At 40.8% G+C, this 21,522-nt stretch overlaps 1 protein-coding gene across 4 annotated transcripts in view; it reads left to right on the top strand.

Annotated features, from left to right (window-relative positions):
- Window positions 1-21,522, top strand: part of plekha6 (pleckstrin homology domain containing, family A member 6) — a 177,984-nt gene that overhangs the window by 96,565 nt on the left and 59,897 nt on the right. For 3 of the 4 annotated variants that reach the window (XM_080462393.1, XM_080462394.1, XM_080462392.1), the window contains exons 1-2: window positions 15,259-15,320; window positions 15,633-15,733. Coding sequence is in view for 1 of the 4 variants with exons in the window: in XM_080462391.1 (XP_080318517.1) it covers window positions 15,633-15,733 (101 nt within the window). In the remaining 3 variants the exon portion in view is untranslated. Of the gene's footprint in view, window positions 1-15,258; window positions 15,321-15,632; window positions 15,734-21,522 lie in introns of those variants that run through there. The other variant, XM_080462391.1, reaches the window with a different exon arrangement.

Raw genomic sequence — 21,522 nt, 5'->3', positions numbered from 1 at the left:
TCCAAAGAGATCAATGTTGTGTTCGGTTATCAGATCATTGACTAGAAGAGCTTTGGATGATAAAGATCTAATGTTTAGGAAACCACATTAAATTTTTTTGTCTTGATTTTGTCTAGTTTCACACTTGATACGGATTAAGTTTTTGTAGTCATTAGAAGTTGTTTTCCTAGGTTTAGATAGTTTTACACTTGTGTTGGTCCGAGGGATAGACACAGTCTCTATGGGATGTTTAACTAAGTTAGCTATGGTTGGTGACTGCCGAGAGGGAAACTCAGAGAGGTGTGTAGGACTGCGACTCTGTTGCCTGGTCCCCACTCTGGTACGTCAGGATGGAGGAGCTAAGCTTTTAACTGTGTTTCTAGATAAGAGGTATGCTCCATCCAATGTGGGATGGATGCCGTCCCTCCTAATGAGACCAGGCTTGCCCCAGAAGGACTTCCAATTATTAATGAAGCCTACAGAGTTACTGGGACTCGGCTAAACATCTAGTCACTGATGAGGTTTGGGAGGGGGCCAGAGAAGACTACTTCGTCTGAAATGGTCCGCACATATGTGCACACTGACTCTACGTTAGCTTTGAGGACCTCAGACCTCTTCAGGCGAACTTCGTTTCCACCGCAGTGGATTACAATTCATTTAAATCTCTGTTTACTCTTGGTCATTAGCTTTAACTGAGACTCTATGTCACCTGCTCTGGCCCCAGGAAGGCAGCTAACTGTGGCCCCTGGTTGTCCTAGGTTAACGTGTCTCACTATAGAGGAGCCAATAACCAGCATGTCCTTCTCAGCCAGCTGAGTGGGGCAAACATATTGGAGACACTGACGGAGGCCTGCGGGGTATAGCGGGGGTGTCCGGTAGACTTCTTGCTGTTACCCCTGGCAGTCACCCAACCGCCCTGTTCCCCCGGCTGCTCGGGGGCCACTGAGGGGGGGCTAGAGTTAGCAGCTACCTGCGCTGCTAAGCTAGAACGCTCCACTCCAGCTAAACCTGGCGGCTGCCTACTTGCTACAGGGCTAGCCCTAAGCTCGACAGAGAGGAGACGTTCCTTAAGCTGACTCAGCCTCGCCTCAAGTGCTACAATAAAGCTACACTTTTCACAGATCCCCGTGTCAGTAACTGAGGTCGAGGTGTAGCTAAACATCTGACATTTGGAGCAGGAAAAAATAGGAGGAGAGGAGGGGGAAGCCATGACGAAACAAGTGCTAATAGGAGCTAAAACAAAGCACAAACAGAGAGAAACTGGAAGGCAATCACCTTTTCGGTTTAGGGATCCGGTTCTTTCCGTCCAGTAGTTGGTTTTAGCCGCTCACCTGCTCTGAGCACCGCTCACCTGCTCACCTACTCTGAGCACCGCTCACCTACTCTGAGCACCCAGTGGATCAGCACACCGATGTCGTGTAAACGGACTCCCCAAAAGTGAAGAAAGTTTTGCGGATACACTCGTATTTATTGTTGTGTAAACAGAGCTTAAGACATTTTTGAAAAATACACACAAACAGCACTCTTTCAGGGTTTTCAGTTTTACATCCGAAAGGAGGCTCCACAAAGAAATTTTCTCTTATCTTGAATCTCTTTCACACAAGAGTTTCAGTCACACACAAAAGATTTCTCCCTCAAAAGTTCCCTTTTCACCTACAGGGGAGGGTCAGTCAGGACAATACAATATTTTTACAAGGGCCGTTTTCCAATTCCCGAAGTTGTCCATACTTGTGCTCTCGTGTACCCGTGAAACGTCATCAGTGGGAGACCAAGTACTGTTCCAATTGTTAGGCCGTTTCTCACCGAGTACACATGGAATACCCGGCTGTATCCTCACTCCGTCCACTTTTTCGAGGATGCATTGAAACGGACCTGTGCAGTCTTGGGAAGCCAATTTACCCATAATGCACTTGGCAAAAGAAGCCGGAGGAGATTGCGGAGGAGGAAACACACAACGGTGCGTAACAAATCTGAAATATTAGCCTCATTGTTTAACAGAGTGTAGTTTTAAGAGTGTTTTAGGCCAGAATATAGTTGTTTAAAATGTTGTTATGAGGTTGATATTTCAAGATCATGCTTACTTAAACATTTGTTGTGGCGTTTTCGGAGATTGTGGACCCAGACTGAGATGAGGCTGGCTGTGATTCTGTACTGTGGTTAAACATGAGATCTAAATGTTTTTGTGTAAATCTAACAGTGTTCATGTAAATTTGAATTTGTTGCAGGGCTTAAAGCTATTTAACTTGACTGAGAGGTGAAGGTACGACTGGCCATAGTGTTTTGTCTCAATTGTACTAAAGTGTTCTACCCATTATACTGGAGGTTCTACTGGTTCTACTGGAAGATGCTGTGGATTCAAACTAACACCATGCACTATTTGAATCCAGGACTACTGAGGAACCTGAAGCAGTGGAGAAGAGGAACTCCTCCAGATGAGGATGGGAAGGAGGATTGTTTTTGATGCTTGAATTATTACGTGTATATATTTTATTCATACATGAGTTAATAACTTACTGACTTGGTAGTGTGTCATTCTTTTTGTTTTTATCTCCTCCTCATAGACCTCATAATTGTTGAAATTCATCCGAGACAATTTCTTCTTTAAAGCAACATTACATTGTTCTATATTTTACAGTCATATACAATCATTTACAGTCTGTCGATCTCTCTGTTGATCTCTCGGTCTTTATCCATCTATCTACATATATTTACACATGACTAGAGAACATGACTGCGTGAGGAGAGCTTCCTGTCTAGATGTATTTCTCCTCTCTGAGGCCTGCAGGTCGTTCTTCAGCAGCAGGTAGCTGGGCAGTGAGTCTTGCTCACACATCACTTCCTGCCAGGTCCCTCTGGGCGCCCTCAGTGTCACCTGGTCTTCTCCATCATCATCCCTGGACCTTCCTCCTCCTCCTCCCTGGACCTTCCTCCCCCTCCCTTCCTGGACCTTCCTCCATGATGTCTCCCACTGCCACACAGACAGGCAGCAACAAGAGGACGTCTCTCCAGGCTCTCAGAAAGATGGCGCACCAGCTGGTTTGGCCTTGTGTCTGTTGGGCTCCAACCTGCCTGTCAGTTAAAATTCACATGGAAAACATTTGATATATTTTGATGTAATCATGAATCCGAATTTATTGTTTCCTTAGTGTTCATGATTGTGATTATTGAGATAAAGCAGGTTGCCAGTACAGTGCTATAATAACAACTGTGTGCTGCAGGCATGGGTACAGTACTTCCTCTGTCACCCAGCAGAAAGTACCTGGTAGATATAGTATTTCCTCTGTCACCCAACAGAACGTACCCAGCTGGTACCAGTACTTGCTGGTACATGGAGGATCTGTGCAGGACAAGAGCATCCTGCACAGATCCCCAGTTGCCAATGTACACGTCAATAAACCTCATATATTATAGACTCTTTTTTAACGACAGGTATATGCAGGAAAGATTCTACCTTGCTGACATGTTTCAGCTGCATCTGTAGTCTTCCTCAGAGCGTCATCTGGTTGTGATGACGTGTTGGTCTTTATCAGGTGACCGGCCAGACGACGCTCTGAGGCAGATGCAGCTGAAACATGTCAGCAAGGTAAAATCTTTCCTGCATCTACCTGTCATTAAAAAAGAGTCTATAATATATGAGGTTTAGAACGACAAAATGAACACAATTCAACTATCAATAAACCTCCTTTGGCATCACAAATAACTAGAGAGGAAAGGTTTTCTGTTTAGGTAACAGATGTGTTGTGGCTCTGCAGTAGGAAGAATTAAAAGGTGACACCATCAATCAGCAGTACAGCAGAATGCCTGATGACCACCAGGAGCATCAGGGTCAACATAACGATGCTCCTGGAAACCCTGAGGCTGGAGTCACGACACCTCCAGGAGAGAAAGTATCCAGGATAGGAACATTATTGACCTGTGTATCACTGCAGGGGTTCCTGGGAAATAAAAGAAAGAACTTTAGAATTTTTAAAAACAATGTAATTGTTCTATGTACATAATGTTTCTAACTTGTGTTTTTACTATTGTAGGTTTTACTGAAGTTAATTAAATAAAGTTTCCTTTATCTTCTGCTTGATATCTTTCTTTGCTCGACAGTGTAGGTAATGTGTGTATTTATGTATTTCCTCTCACACAGTCTAAGCCATTTATGTATTTATTCTAAACAGAAATTATTACAGCTAATGTTTGGAGTTCTTAACTCTAGGATGTATATTAGACAAATGTAATACAGTACATATTAATGACATGACCAGAAGGATGACAACAAGCAGCAGGTTTGTGAAAAGCTGGTTAATTTAATTAATAAACATCACGGATCTTCAGTAAATCAGTAAAATAATTGGTTGTAATAGTAGCACATTTCTGATCAGCTGCGTTTATTGTAACTGAACTTCAAGGAGATGAATAGTAAAATAAAGGCTGTATAGGAAGTAGAAGTAATAGTAACACTGTCCTATACACAGAACTATACACTGTACTTTATACAGTACGGTTCACAGTACTACACACAGTACTGTACATTGTACTATACACGGTACAGTACACTGTAATATACACCACATGTATGTGACAGAAAAGGTACTATTTTACAATAATTTTCTAAAGTTTAGATCATCATATAAAATATCATGTACAAATCACCTTCCTACTGAACCAGAGAGGCAACAGGTTCCTCCTCCTCCTCCTCCTCCTCAGCTTCAGGGTCCATCATCCAGCCATGATAGCCACCGCGTCATCAAGTACTCGTGTTCCAATTCTCCGTTAACGCCAATGCGTCCTCGTAAATTTGCATTTCCGCACTTCCGAGGACGCCTTGCAAGTAGTTACTCATGACGTAGGCGAGTACACACTAGCGCTCTAAGAATTGGAAAATGGCCAAGTTGTTTCATGGCATTGTCTCCAAACAGCAGCCACTATCTTGTAACCACAGTCCTTTTCATTCACCAGTTCAGCCATTTTAAAGAGACAAATCCTGTTTCTGCAACACTGAATCACATACACCTCTATTTTCACCAACTTGCAGCCTCAGACCAGTCTTCAACCATCTCAAAACTTACTCCAATCCTTCTGACTTATCTGACTCACACAAAAGAGTGCTTTAAACACTTGACACACTTTGCAACGCTTCTACACAAATACATCAAATGTGCAACAAACATGTTTTTGGAATATAATGAGGACTATGACTTGCGTGTATGACTTGCGTTTTTAAAATGACGATTAAACCCGGGTAAGCACCTCTTGTGTTAACTGATGCAACTACTAAACTAAACTACCACTACTACGTGTTTCCAAACTACCCTGCGTCTACTATATTTCTATGAAACATGTCTTAGTTTCCCCAAACTGAGGGTTTGAAGTCCTCAAAATCAAACACTTTACAAGCAACCGTCAAAACTCAAGTGTACTCAAAATCACAGACACCATGAGAACACAATGCGGGGATGTGTCTTTGACAAAAATTCACTTGGATAAGGCACCCTTGCGTTATCGGACACTACCAACACTACTACTTCAGTACTTTGACGATAAACCTGTACGAACCGCCGTGTGTTTACAAAAACAACCTTTACAAATTTTGTATTAATTTCACTAAGATGAACCTTCCAAAAACGTTCCACAACTGGTCAGAATGAGTGTCCTGCTTACCGGCTGTGGTGGGTTCAAGCATGCTGGAATTTTCACCCACCTCCACTTTTCCAACAGCTAGCTTCACACAGCTCAGCGTCGGAGGTCACCAATTTGTTCGATATTTTTCTCTAAGTAATCTGCATGTTCCAAAATTGTGGCTGGCTCAGGACAACAGACCTAACATAATTAAGAGTTTACACAATTATTAATTAACAAAGACATTCTCACCACATGGTCATTCGCACAGGACACTGACGTGCTCCCCTCCACTAAAGTCAGGAGGAAGGGGAAGATTCAAAGAACCAAATTTATAGATTTTGTCCCCTTTCCTTCCTTCCTGTGAACCACCTCCTGTGACCCACTTCCTGTGCTCCACTCTGGTCCTATCACAGTGGACGATTCTTGACCTGCAGTTATCCCCTTTTCCTCAAGGGAGACTCCAGAGGCATTTTCATAACGTTCTCAGGCTGGAGTCACATAGGTCCTTGTTTACATAATAAAAGCCTATTTTCTCTGAGTATCACTGAAACCAACAGAACACATGGAATAATTTATAAGTGAAAATAGTTTAGAAAATGACTGAGCCGACTTCTGACTCTTCTGTGTCGTGATGCGCCGGCCAATCAGCGGCCTGCTATCTAACGACGTCACATTTTCTACTCGTCTTACCTTGCTTGGAACCTTGGCTGCGTACCCGAAAGTACCTAGTAGTGGGGACTACAACGTCGTGGAATTGCGTCAATAGCGAGGAGAGCTAAATTAAGTAAGACTGAGTAGGAATTATTGGAAAAGCACTATAAGTCACTAACAGTCAGATACAGTGAAACTAAATAAAAGAGAAGACACAAAATCTCTGTTACACAGATGCAAAACTCTGGTACACTGGTAAACATCACAATAATACACAAAGTGCCATTAAGAACTTGCTGGATATGCAGATGAACATAGCTAAAGCCAGCACATAGCAACAACTGTGGCGCTATGCCCAATGGCTGTAACTGACTTTTGACTGTGATCAGACGTGGACTCTCATGCAATGTGTGAAGTTAGTGCCAGATCCAAGCATGTACATCCCACTTCCTGTTTCCAGAAGATGGTGCTATGGCTGATGGTCTTCATTGTGGTGTAGCGGTAATGAGGGCTGGTCTCTGATGCGATGTGTGAACTTTGATTCCGATCAGACCATGTTCAGGCTATTTATATTGCACTTCCTGTTTCATGGCGTGATTGGCCATTGCATGACCTCAAATGGCGTTATGACTGAATCTCAACATACGGTTGTGATGAGGGCTAGTCTCTGATCCAATATGTCAAGTTTGACGCTGATCAAGTGATGTTAAGGCCTTTTACACGTCACGTCATGTTTTTACACTACACTTACTGTTTCGTGGTGAAACGTCCATTTATGGCCACGTCCATTTTTGATACGCTTTGCTCACCAATCTCTATTCCAGGGGTCGGCAACCCGCAGCTCCAAAGCCGCTTGCAGCTTTTTCATCCCTCTGCTGCGGCTCCTTGAGCCTCAGTCCCACTGCAGTACGTTCCGGAGCGGGGCGGGCCAGGACGGTACGGTAAGGCAAAGCGCACCCAGACCCAACTGTGTTGCACGGTCCCACTACAGAGAGTGCGGTAACATGTAGGCGGGGTTGTGAACAATGCTTAACGACACAGGCATGTAACGTCATTACTCAAAAGTAGTGGCACAAAGAATGCAGAAGTTGCGGCCAGAGCTTCTGTTCTCTGTGACACAGCAGAAAACGTTCTTAATCTGAAGAGCGGCGTCCATCTCCTGCTGGATCTCCTCCTCTCCTGTTACTGAGAGGAGCGTCTGAACCTCATCGGAAGACCGCGATGCTGTGGAGCGATCACATTTCAATAAATCGAGTCAATAAGACAACCAGTGAGCACAAAGTGGGTTTACAACAAAAGGGTTTATGGCAAATGAGATATTTCGATGTTGCGGACATCTCAAGAGTGATGATCCTCGCTACCAATCAGCAGACGTGTAGAGCAGGGATCTTTTACACGTACCTGGGTTTTTACAAAAATGGACATTTCCCCCCTCTACCTTTGAAAAAAAAGTCTTAATTTACACAGAACGCATATACACATGGTTCAGAGCTGCTATGAGCATGTCGAACCTGTAGGGGGCAGTGTAGCAAGAAGCATGAAACCATGATAGCCAATCAGAATTATGTTGAAAAACACCACGTCATGAATTGTGATGTAAATATCCACCTACCCCCCTTTAAATGCAACTGGAGACACAGATTTTATCCAGATATCAGTTTTCAGGAATCATTGTTTTTGGTGAGTCGTAGCTGCATTTATGTGTAAATGCACAGCACAAACGCAGAGAAATATCACAGTTTTTTCAAATACCCAGATACGTGTAAACGTGGCCTGAAACTCAGATCCTCGAGGGCCGCAGCCCTGCATGTTTTCCATGTATCCCTGCCTCAACATGGCTGATTGCAATGAGTGGCTCGTTATCTGGATTTGTGCTGAATGTGGTGGTGAACCATCAGGACATTCAGGTGAGTTAAAGAAGGGAGACATGGAAAACATGGAGGGCTGCAGCCCTCAAATGCAGCACTCAAATCCTAATTTGAGTTTGAGACCTCTGGTGTAGAGGAATGATGCTTCATGCTCACTGCCACAGGCAGCGGCAATTGTTTGCTTAATGTCAAATAACCAGTATGTACACAACAACTGAATAACATTGAAAACCACATCATTGACACTCGTGGTTCTAAAAATCTGGAAGTCGCGCCTATATGTGCCGATTTAATAATACTGTAGCGGTGGCTGGGGGGGTGTGGCTCCCAGTGTGCTTTATTCAGTGGGAAATGGGTCCAAATGGCTCTGTGAGTGTTGAAGGTTGCCAACCCCTGCTCTGTTCTATCACCATGCTAATTTTCAGGTCATCAATTACCCTCTCAGACTAGTTCTCTCTAGAAAATTCAATTTAGTCCAAAATCCAATATATATTTAAAAATGACAGACTTCCTGTTGAGTTTCTGGTAAGTGTAATTTATGAGACTTTTTTGTGTGTCTTAGCGTGTTACATATGTGTGCCGACTTTCGTAGCTCTAGTTGAAACGGCATCAGGGGGCTGAATCTTTCCAATTTTCCAGGTGACACCGTTGAGCCATTTTTCCAGTCACGTGAGATTCCTACAAATTATCAAATTATTTGCAGGACCTGATGACTGTGCAAAGTGTCTCAAAAAGTTATGTATGTTTGGGGCCTTTAAAAAAACGTGTTTTCCCAAAATGAAAAAAGCACAAGCGTTAATATTAATAATGATAATAATCAGAAGAAGAAGAAGAAGAAATTCAATAGGTTCCTCCTGCGCTTTCAGTGCTCGGACCTTAATAATCCGAAGAAATTCAATATGGTCTTCCTGCACTTTCAGTGCTCAGACTCTAAGAAAAATATTGACATGCTCACCTTTCAAAAAATATCTTTGTGTATCGTGTCGAACTGTTGTTCCCGTCAATGATTTTTATGATTATTTCACGGGTATACAGTATTTTGCACCACTACCATCATTATTAATGAAAACAATTGCGTATGAACTTTGAAATAGAGGAAAATATTCACGTTTAATTCTACTTAGTTCTCCGAATTCAAGGAAAAAGCTTTTTTCATTCCTGTGTTGGTGTTGGCATGGGTCTGTGATCTAGGGATGCTCTGTTTACTTCACAGCCAGTGGAAACTCTGAAAACACATATTTTTTCAGGATTAAATGCACCATGTTGTCTTCGTTTTGTCTATGATTTCACAGATCTTAGCACCTTTTCTCTTCCTTTCTATGGGACCAAGACACATGATCATGGTTCAGATGATCATGTGTGTTGTTACGCTCACAGATTGGAAGTCAGATTCGAAATATCTCTGTAATTCAACTTGACTTCTTTCTTTACTCTTTCTGACAAGTGCTCTGGTGTTTTTATTCTGAACACGTCTGTTTTGTTCCTCCCGTTCTGACTGGCCCAGCTGCGTTCAGGGAAAAAAAGCCTGAGAAAAGGATCTAAGGAAGGAGGGATGTGGAGCTGTGAAATTTACTACCCCAACTCCAAAGCCAGAAAGGATCAAGGGCCCGAACATTGGCTCCTCTGTTATCTGGTTTGTGCTTTACAAGTCTCAACCACCTCCTAAGTACAAGCAGGACTTACAGTTACGTGGTAACACTGGGCATTAAAATTAAATTGGAATTAAATGAAAATCAAAAAGTCAATAGAAGCACTGCCTTTCAGAAAGATCTTTCATATCATAGCTGACACCCGTGATAACCTGCTTTCATGTTATACAAGATTGGGGATCAAGATTGAACATGTCTGGGTAAGTCAACCCAGGAAACAGAGATATCCTGGATATGTTTATCAACTCGTTTGTTCAAACCCAGGGTTTTCCCTTTAGGATCAGTGCATGTGTACGTGAAAGGGGCGGAGTTTGTAGCGTCTCCAATCGCACACACAGAAAAGCTCTGTACAGTAGGCATGTGAATGACAACGATTCGATACCCACCTTGATACACTACAGTGATACACAGTGATACGATACATTAGCGAGTCATTGAATGCCTTGCCTCGGCCCTGTTCCTGATTTGATACGATTTGATATTAATTTGATGGGGATTCATTTTTACACAATGCAATACAATGCGATTCAACATGATGCAAAGAAATTATACCAAAAATCTTAATAGAAAATAAGAAGCTGCAATTCCATATGGTACTAAAGGCAGAGGATTTATTCTTTATTCCAATCCTCATAAGCAGCAAATTTATCAAAAAGTTCACATTTTGCTTATAATCTACTAAGACTATGCATCACTCTAGCTTCTTTTTGGCCTCTTAAAAAGCACAACACAAAAAACAGTGAACAGTAAGACAACAACAATCACTATCAATGCGTAACTTAAAGTGACAATTTCAATAGTGCAATGTTTCATATTCCTTTCTGCCAGACAGATACTAAACTATGATTTCAAATATAAATGACACAAATAATAATAACCTTTCATAATTACAGCAGGTATTTCAAAATGCAAAAAAAAAAAAAAAGCAAACTATTATTTGGCAGGAGCAAATGCTGTAACTAGACCATTCTCACTGAGTGTCTGACTCTCACTGAGTCACATTCAATGTAAATAACACAAAAAAATAAATAAATGAAAATAATATACACTTTTGAAAACAGATCTGTCTATAAATGCCAATCTCACTGCTAACACCTAACTTTGTGGTTTATTTTATGTGGCTTTTTTTTTTCTTTTTTTTTTTTCAGGAAGATTAGTTGGTCCACATGTACAGGAAGAAGTAGACTGCGTTCTGCTGTCGCAATATCACCTGCTGAGCTGAACATTTGTGCAGAGGGAACACTTGTCGCCAGTGTGCGGTTTAGCAGCATGGCATTCTTTACAAACCGTCTGCGTCTTGTCAAATTTAACATCTTTCTTGTAAAAGCCAAAGTATTTGGTACGTCTGATTTCAAATTTTTCCTGTGTCAAAGATCTCATCTACCTGCTTACTGCTGCTCTCATGGACCTCCATGCTGTGGCGCTGGCTTGCCGTAGAAATGGGTGTACAGGCTTCAGGGGAGCAGGGACAGTGATGGTGCATTCAGTGTGCCTCGGAAACACAGGATAGAATTAAATACAACGTAAAAAAATACATTGGTAAAAAATTGATGCAACTGTGGATTTTACCGATGCAGGCATGCAGTAACCGATGTCTCTCAATGTCACCCGTAAATTGCACAGATGCACAATGAAGGAACCGATACACTCGCATTGCGCACGTTTGTATCTAGATACCGATTCATAACGATTAATCGCCACGTGCTTACTGTACAGGTTGTGTATGTGTTTACATAGCACTTCCTGTTTGATGGTGTGATTAGTCATTGCCACACCCCCAAATGCCATACAAGTAAAACTAATTATATGGTTGTGATGAGGGCCAGGCTGATGCAGTTTGTCAAGTTTGCTCCAATCAAGTGATGTTAAGGCCTTTTACATGTGACTTCTTGTTTTTACACTACTGACTGTTTCATGGTTAAACGTCCATTTTTGGCTTTGCCCTCAGATATTCTGATGCTATTTTGATACGCTTTGCTCACGGATATCTATTTTATCACCATGCCAATTTTCTGGTGATTTCGAATAACCTCCTTGGACTAGTTCTCTGTAGAAAATTCAATTTGGTCCAAAATCTGTGAAAATACAATATATATTTCAAAATTGTGGACTTCCTGTTGATTTTTTGATATGTGTGCCTTTTTTGTGGTTCTTTGTGTGTTACATATATGTTCCAACTTTCGTAGCTCTAGGTGAATCGTGATCCGGGGGCTGAATTTAAAAAACTTTCCAGGTGGCATTATTGAGCAATTTTTCCAATCAAATGTGTGATTCCTCCAAATTATCACATTTTCGCCGGGTTATTTTTTACATTTCCTTTTCATTTTAGCCCATTTTAATGAGCATGCCAAATTTGGTGTGTTTTTGTGCGTATTTAGTTGGTCAAATTTGGGCTAATATACGAATTTCGAGCACTTTTTTTGTGCTCGCTCCATAATAATAAGAAGCGAACAAAATACAATAGGGTCCTGGCCTTTCGTGCTCGATCCCTAAGAATAATTATAATAATAATAACAATAATAATAATAATAACAATAATAATAATAATAATAATAATAATAATAATAAAAATAATAATCTTTAGAATTTCCATAGGGTCCATTGGCACTTTCAGTGCTCAACCCTAATAATTAAAGCTGCAACCAGTGTTGAACAGCTCCTCACACACACCCTGTTGTGACTGTGTTAATACTGTCATCAGATGTGAACTCTCATGTAACTTGTAAAGTTTCAGTTTAAACGGAGCTTGTACACCTCACTTCCTGTTACCAGCAGGTGGCCGTATCCCCGATCGACGTAAACATCCTATGGCTGTGATCAAATGTGGACTCTCATGCAATGTGTAAAGGTTCAGCCAGAACGGAGCAAGTACACCTCACTTCCTGTATCCAGCAGGTGGTGCTATGTCCAATGGTTGTGTCCCTTGACTGTGATCAGATGTGGACTCTCGTGCTGTGCGTATGCTAATTACAGCAGATGCTAATGTTAGCCCATGTGCTAATTGGACTTCACTTAATGGACTTCACTTATATAGTGCCTTTTCACTGAGAGCAGCCCCAAAGCCCTTTACATAGTTCATTACATTCACCCATTCACACACACATTCACACACCATTGGAGGCTGCAAGGCGCTGTCACTCCAATGGGAGCAGTTTGGGGTTCAGTGTCTTGCCCAAGGACATGTCGGCATGCCGGCAGGCAGAGAAGGGAATCGAACCTGCAACCTTCCGATTGGTAGACAACCGCTCTACCAACTGCACCCCAATAGCGCATTAGCCCGTATCCTAATTAGCATGTATGCTGATTAGCAAATATGGTAATGTTGGTTTGTATGCTAATTAGCACTGATGCTGACAATTAACCCATATGCTAATTAGTTTGTTTGCTAATTTGCACATGTGCTAATGTTAACATATATGCTAATGAGCTTGTATGCTAATGGGTGTACCCAAGTTAATCAGCATGTATGCAAATGCTAATGTGCATGGTAATGTATGCTAATGTAATGTATGCTAATAAGCGTGTGTTCTAATGCAAGTGTGTTATGCCTGATGGTTGTGACTTTCCTTTAACTGTGATCAGATGTGAACTCGCAAGCAACATGTGAAGTTAGAGCCAGATCCAAGCACTTCCACCCCACTTCCTGTTTCTGGCAGGTGACGCCATGGCTGATGGTTCTAATTGTTGTATGGCTGTGATGAGGCCCGGACTCTGATCCAGCATATCAACTTGAGGTCAATCTGATCATGTTCAGCCTATTTCCATTGCACTTCCTGGCAAATGTTATCAAAGCCATGCCCTCAAATGGCTTTACTATTGTGTTATCATATGGTTGTGATGAGGGCCGGATTCTGATGCAATGCGTAAAATTTGAGGTTGATCTGAACACGTTCAGCCGATTTACACTGTACTTCCTTTGTCATGGCGAAATGAAATTCGTGCTGTGGTCACGGCCACGCCTTAAAACTTTTGCGAGAGATTTTAATAACTTCTGCTCTTCATCCAGTTTTCTATCAAAAGAGCCCAAGTTGAAGTAGATTACAGTTTCTCCCTGGGGCGAGTTCACTCTGGAAAATTTGTACATTTGAGGAAAAATTCACCAAAGTCCACCATTTTCCTTCAAAAGTCTGATTTCCGGTTGAGTTTTTGGTAGGGCCGTAAGAGAGTTTTTTGTTCGCCTTGGCCTGTTAACATATGTGTGCCGATTTTCAAAGCTCTTGGTGAAACAGGATTCTGGGGCTACCATTTTCCAATTCTGCAGGGGCCATTTCACAAGTCACATGCCCATAATTATCAAAACTGTCACCGGACCTGACGACTGTGCAAAGTTTCACAAAGTTATGTATGCTAAGGTCCTCAAAAACGCATCAATTCAGGCAGACAAATAATAATAATAAATATTGGCCCCTTTAAATATTGATAAAATATAAATTTTGAAGGTTTTACCAAAAAAGGACTTTCTTTTTTAATGTGGAGGGCTTTCATTTTGGCCAGCTCACCTGTGATACGTGAGCTAATAATAATAAAAGCAGCATAACACCAGTTATTTATGTTGAAAAAGGAGTAGGAAATAAGTATGATCTTATTAAAGCCCACCAGTTTACAGTTTCTTATCAAAATCATTCATAATTTTACTGGTAGTTGTGAATGTCTTATCTATGTTCTTTTTAGGCTGTTTTACCTTATTTTAGCTTTTTCTCAGTTTGCTGTTTCGTACATTCATTGTAGCTTGTGCGTCAATTTGACACCACATATCAAACTGGTAAAACCTCCATCATTGTCAGTCTTCCCAGGTTAGATAAAATCCTTTGTGTTTACAAGCTTTCTGGAAGGAAGTGTGAAGATTATTCAGATTGTGGTCAACAACTAAACTTTCTTACTTAATATCAGATTTGTCAACAAAAATATTATAAGATGTAAAATGTAGTGAGAGCATCAGGAAGCCACTTCAGAGGGGCTGCAGAGCTGCAGATCACAGACCTCTGGTTTAGTCCCGGAGAATCCATCTTCATGCCTCAAGTCTATAAATACAGCACCTTAATAAATTATTCAGAAGTTTAGTAGATTGAGGTGGGAGAGAGCCTGAAGTGTCCTTTTTGTGTGCGTGTGTTTGTTTGTGTGTACATGTGGCTGTTTGTCTCTGCGGCAGGTACAGTTGGCTGGGGGCCAAGATTCCTGCAACATTGAGTCACATGGGCTGATTATTACCTCTTGTCAACCACACACACACACACACACACACACACACACACACACACACACACACACACACACACACACACACACACACACACACACACACACACACGCATGCACGCGCACACACACACAGTGCACAGCTCTACTTATTGTATGTAAGCCCTTCCCCCATGGTCAGACTCTCTCTCTCTCTCTCTCTCTCTCTCTCTCTCTCTCTCTCGCTCTCGCTCTCTCTCTCTCTCTCTCTCTCTCTCTCTCTCTCTCTTCTTCCTTTCCTCCCTCCCTCCCACCTTCTCTCTTGTACACACACCCTATCAGAAACAATCAGTGTCAGACAGCAGCTCAGAGTCGGTGCACATCTGAGGTAAGAGGACCCAGATCTCTTCGTGGCTTCTTCCATTATTTAGCCTGCTCTGCTTCTACAGTCCTATTTATCAGCACAGGAGGCTGATGTATCTACAAATGTGCGTGTGTGCACTCATACGATCCACAGGACAGTAATGAAAGATTTCAGTGTGCTTCTTCTTGTTCGTGTTGTTTCTGATTTCTTGTGCTAAGTCATTATCAGACTGGATGAATAGACTCCAGCTGGAACTGTTTATTCTGTCACACAGAAATTGGAGCAAAGCTTTGCACCAATCTGTCTCTAATTGCTGTTGGGATGTTTTCTTCGCAGATGAAAAGGAGGACACTGTGCTAGGGAGTTTGCCCCTGCTCAGCTTCCGGATTGGAGGAGTGGAGACTTCAGATAACGTAACTCGCAAGTTTGCCTTTAAGGTCAGTAACAACCTAGCAGAGGGAGGTAGGAAGTTCATAAGTACTAGTAGTGGATTCAGTGGACTTTAAATGTGACACACACACACACACACACACACACACACACACACACACACACACACACACACACACATACACCCGCACACACTTAAACTTCATGTACAGGAAAAAAAGGATAATGTGATAATAACGTATATATATATATATATGCTTAAGTATGTAAGCATTTAAGGGCTGGGTGGGAGAAAGGTTTTCTAAAGTGAATCAAAAAAATATTTTCATCTGTAGTGATTATAATGGTATGCTGAATCCACAAAAGCATACCAAAAGGTGACAGATGAGTGTATCAATACAATTTCCGGATGAGCTTAGATCCAAAAATGACCAGACTCAGTAGGATCACATTCCACAGTGCCACATTGACAACATATTCACCAGTGAAAACAATATAGTAAGCAGACTATCGGAGATCTCCTACCAGTGTTTACAGTTTATGACAGCAACTACAGAAACATCACCCCAAAGAAATTTGTAGTCACAAATCAGTGAGGACAGAGGAAGCCATGAATGCATTCATGGACCTATTAATAGCACTAAACTTGGCAACTGTATATAAAGACAAAGATATAGATAATGCATACAATACTTTCTTAAGAAAATTCTAAATTTTTATATGATAAAAATTGTCTTATGAAGTTATGGATAATATTTGTGGGTTTTTTCTCAGCAGAAAGGACGGTGGCTGTCGATTTTCTTATGTAACTAAAAAATCTTCCTCGTGCGGGTGTGACTGCTATTTGCAAATACTTGGCTGACGTTTGGACATGTTTCTTGGCTGCACTTTGGGGGTGTTGGTTTGGTTTCTCAGTGACAGCTGAGGGAGTTTCTGCTCTTTGTTGTCTTGATGGTTTTTCACTTGTGTTTCTATGCAGCGGAAGGATAGAACACCTTACATGTGGCAGCCATGTCCATTGGTTTCAAGAACTTCCCTCATGGATTAATAAAGTATTTATATAAGTGTTATCCTGCCTACAGTGACAGCCCATAAACACCAGTCAAAATTGTTTGTCAGAGCTGAATAAATCTCACTGACTGTGTTTTGTAGATTAACGGAGCTTGACTGTGCTGAATGAAGCTTTATGTAATGGGCAAAGTCCACTCAGTGGCCCTGCTTGCTCTCACTGCACCTACAGTTTATTTGTCCTTCTTCACTCATCAGGACGTCCAGTTCTCTGTTGTTGGTTTTCTCTTCTCATCAGGATACACTGGTGCAAAGTCCAGTTCATTGTCCAGTTGTACTGCAGTGTTTAAACAAACACTCACACACCGATTCTCCATACACACCTGCAGTGGTGACAGACTGAACAAACACCCTGTTTCTTTATAATTGGTCCTGATGTCAATGAACCATGCAAATATAATCTTTTTATTTCCGAAGTTTTACATTGATGACTTAAATTAAGCTGCTGACTTAAATGAGTGCATGGAGTATATGTACACCACAGAAAAAATAAAATAGAAGTAAGATAAAATGACCGGATGTAAAAATGTTGTAGAGCGTCTTCTTCCCATGAACTGATGTGATTTCAACAGAACTGCAGTGATTCAGCTTAGTCAGTCCGTGTATGGCCATTAAATGCATTTCAAGTTTATCTTGCCTATCCCCATACATTAAAAACCTATAGTGCTCCACAAGACGGCGGACAACCCCGCGCGAGAAACCGCACATGGCGGCGTGTGTTGTAATGTGTGTCATCCCGATAAAATGAATAAATAAATAATATTATATTACTCGTGAAGATTGCACTGACCGAACCAGGCCACCAAGCAAAAAGATAAAACAGACTCGATAAAAGATCGATAAAAAAGCCTCAGGATTGTTTGGTCCATGTGGTAAAAAGTAAGTTTCCTGAAGCAGTGGCCCTTTTTACAGACCGACTTGCAATTTTCCTTGAAATTCTGTTTTTCATCAATAATGGTCCCCAGGTATTTATATGATTGCACTTTCTCTATTTTATGGCTTTTAATTTAAATTACTCTCTGCCTGTCTTGTTGCTTTCTAAAATCAATGACCATATCTTTTGTTTTTGATATGTTCAATCGAAGGTGGGACTCTTCATACCACTGTACAAACTCACTAATGAGTGACACATGACTCTGTGAGGAGGCTGACAATAAAAGAGTCATCTTGATGATAGTTCTGTTGTCATGTCTGCTCTGACATGTGTTTGTGTAAAAGATAAATAAAAGAAGAACACCCTTGTGGAGAAGAACAATGGGTCAGACGGAACCCCATTTATTCTCACTCTTTGTGACCTTTCGGTTAAAAAGTCTAAGATCCAGCCCACCAAGTGTTTGCAGATTTCAAACTGCTCTAAAAGTCTTTTGGTTAAAATGTGGGGCTGGATTGAATTGAAAGCAGAGGAAAAATCAATAAATATAAGTCTAGAAGACGTAACTTTATTCTGTACATGTTTAAAATTCATGTTTCCTAGAGTCAAAGTAACGTCCTCCACTCCTCTGTTCAGCCGATATGCAAAATGCATTGGATCCAGCCTGTGTTCCGTCTCCCTCAGTATCACAAGCCTCACAAGTCTTTCAAAGACCTTCATTACAACTGAGGTGAGGGCAACAGGCCTGAAGTCATTCAAAGTTTTAGGATGGCTGGATTAATGGACAGATACCAGGACAGCATCCTCCCAGAGAGGTACATGCTGTGTTTCCAAAAACTTGTTAAAAATGATTTGAAATAGAAGACTTCTTTACTTAATAAGGCGATTACTAATATTATCAGGACTTTGCCTTTTGCTCACGTTTAATGTGCAAAAGGCCTTTCTGACATTGCAACGTTCCATGTTAAAGTGGTCAGTGTTGTTCATTCCCTTTTTTAAAAACCCTTTTTCAAATGTCCTTGCTAAAATCAGAGGAATTTAAATGGTCATAAAAACCATTAAGAGCATTTGCAAAATCTTTTTCTGAATTAAAATCATTAAAGATGGTCTGGCTGCTGCTCAGGGGATTATGAAGGCCTGCAATGGTTTTCATGCGTGTCCAGGAAGAAGCAAGATTACTTGTGATAATAACAATGTATTGCTTTTATATACACTCAAAGATGCTTTACATTGCATTATTCATTCACTCCATACTCGATGGTGGTAAATTACGTATGTGGCCACAGCTACCTTGGGGCAGACTGATGAAAGCGAAGCTGCCATTTTGCGCCATCGGCCCCTTCGACCACCACCAACCACACACTCTTCACACTGCACTCACCCTGGCAGTGTTGGGGTTCAGTGTCTTGCCCCGACATTTCCATGGTATGATCATGGCCTTATAGAAAGTCACATAGGACCTTGTGACATCCACCAGAGCATCCAGATCATCTCCACAGGACTGGGTGAAAACGTCCTTGTTTGTACAATAAAAACACTCCTGCAGGGAGCGCAGAGTCCTCTGACCAAGTTTCAATATTCTTGGTGCTTGTCTTCTCCCGCTTAAGTTACTGTATGTTTTAATTTTATTTTTTTTTTACCAGGATCCATCTAAACTACACTTTAATTTACTAAATCTACACTGTAATTTTCTAAATCAACACTTTATTAATCCTCTTGAGAAAAATATTTACCCTGCATTTACCCATCCTACAGTATATCTAGAATGTGAGGGCAGTTGGAGGAGCTTATGGGGGTCAAGGGTCATCCTCACGGAGCCACAGTGGTCACCTGTCCACTGTGGTAATTGAACCTGGAAACTCAAACTCACCTTTCTACCCACTAGGCCGCCACTGCCCCATCTGCTGTTCAGTTCATTGAATACATCTTGTGAACATTTGCTCAAGTTCTCTGCTTTCTTGAAAAAGATTTTTCTTTCCATGAGTACTGTGTGAGGCCTGTTGAAACCTGTTTTACCTGTACAGGTGTGGCCTTTGTGGAGCTGTTAGAGTGTTTAAAACAAACCGAACGTGTACATGTCTGCTCTGATTCTTTTTGTGAACTTTGCAAAAGTTATTTTGAATTATTTGGTTATTTTTCTGCACAGAGGATGTCTGCTTAACAAAGCAACTTCAAAAGTTGTTCTGATCACATAATGACTTAGTGAAAGGAGTTGAGGCATTTTGGCATTAATTCGACAGGATGTGTTTACACCGGGCCACATGTCCTCTAAGCAAAGCACATCTTTGCAGGATGCTGATAATTCAGTCCTCATTCATTTCAGAAACAGTTACATATATATATATATATATATATATATATATATATATATATATATATATATATATATATATATATATATATATATATATATATATATATATATATATATATATATATATATATATATATATATATATATATGCCGGTCCTTCCCTTGGTGACCTGCTGTCAGTCTCTCATGCTAATATGGGACAAAAACATAATATTCAGTGGCATGCACAGACATTTTGTACGCCAGGTGGTCAGTGTGAAATAAAGGCACCTTGAGCAGCGTCTGGATCCACTGGCTGCTTTATTATAATAGTGTGAGATTAAAAGAAACAAAACAAAAAAACACAAGTACATGTTTTCAGTAATTGCATATTTATTTAAATGTTGGCAGACTTTTAATAATTCCCTCCAAAAAATTAAAGGAAAAATGAGAGAGAGAGAGAAAGAGAGAGAGAGATGAGTGGATGTCACTACACACCATCTTGAATAAGTTCAGATATACTTTTATTGTCCCCGTGGGGATTTTTATTTAATCAGCCTGTACAGCATTACATGTATTGGGTGTGATTTTAGTGTGTGATTGTGAAAAAAAAGCTGCAGTGAATCCACTTGAAAAGTGACATAGAGGAACCTGGGGTCATGTAAGAATGGACAGGACAGGAACCTGGTGCAGTTTGCTGAATAATATTTGAATTTAATTTTCTATTGAATGTTCTGCCTGTACAGTAGTATGACTTACTTACTTATATTTAAGTGTGTAATCGTGAAAAAATGTTGATGATGTCGATGACCATGTCAATATGGACCACAGACAGTACAGTGTAAGCTTTTTTTTTTTTTTAAATGAACATAAGCTGCACCCACCATATTTATAAAGAAAAAATATAGTTGTCCATATACAGTATAGGCCGCATTTGTCTATAAGCACATGTTTCCACGTTGTAACAGGGCATGAATTTCACTGTGGGATTGCAGTTTTTTTTGTTTTTCTTTCTTTTTTTTTTTTCAAGAAAAAAACAAGTTTAAAACACTGCTTCCGTGGTGGGGCCACGGACTGGACTGAAGGGAAAAAGAGAGAGAGAGAGAGAGAGAGGGAGAGAGAGGAAGAGAGGGCAAGTAAATTAGTGCAAAAATATACAAACACTGAGGGTTTTATCCCTGGCCATAATTTGCTGATTGTCGGTGTCACTATCGGTGATGACCAGACCCAGTAGGATCACATTTCAGTGCCACATTGACAACATATTCACCATCGGCAGTGAAAACAATATAGTGAGCAGACTATCGGTGATCTCCTATCAGTGTTTACAGTGTATGACAGCAACTACGGAAAAAATCACCCCAATGAAATTCGTAGTCACAAATGAGTGAGGACAGAGGAAGCCATGAATGCATTCAAGGACCACTTAATAGCACTGAACTTGGAAACTGTATATAAAGAAAAAGATATAGATAATGCATATAACACTTTCTTAAGAAAATTCACATTAATACATGATCAAAATTGTCCATAAAACAGAAAACAAAAAAAATTCAGGGATCGACCATGGATGACAAAGCGATTATAGAATGCTTGTAAAAAGA

The sequence above is a fragment of the Lipophrys pholis genome, assembly GCF_963383615.2.
Source record: "Lipophrys pholis genome assembly, chromosome: 4".
Classification (NCBI taxonomy): domain Eukaryota; kingdom Metazoa; phylum Chordata; class Actinopteri; order Blenniiformes; family Blenniidae; genus Lipophrys; species Lipophrys pholis.
This window is presented reverse-complemented; position numbering and strand designations above follow the sequence as displayed.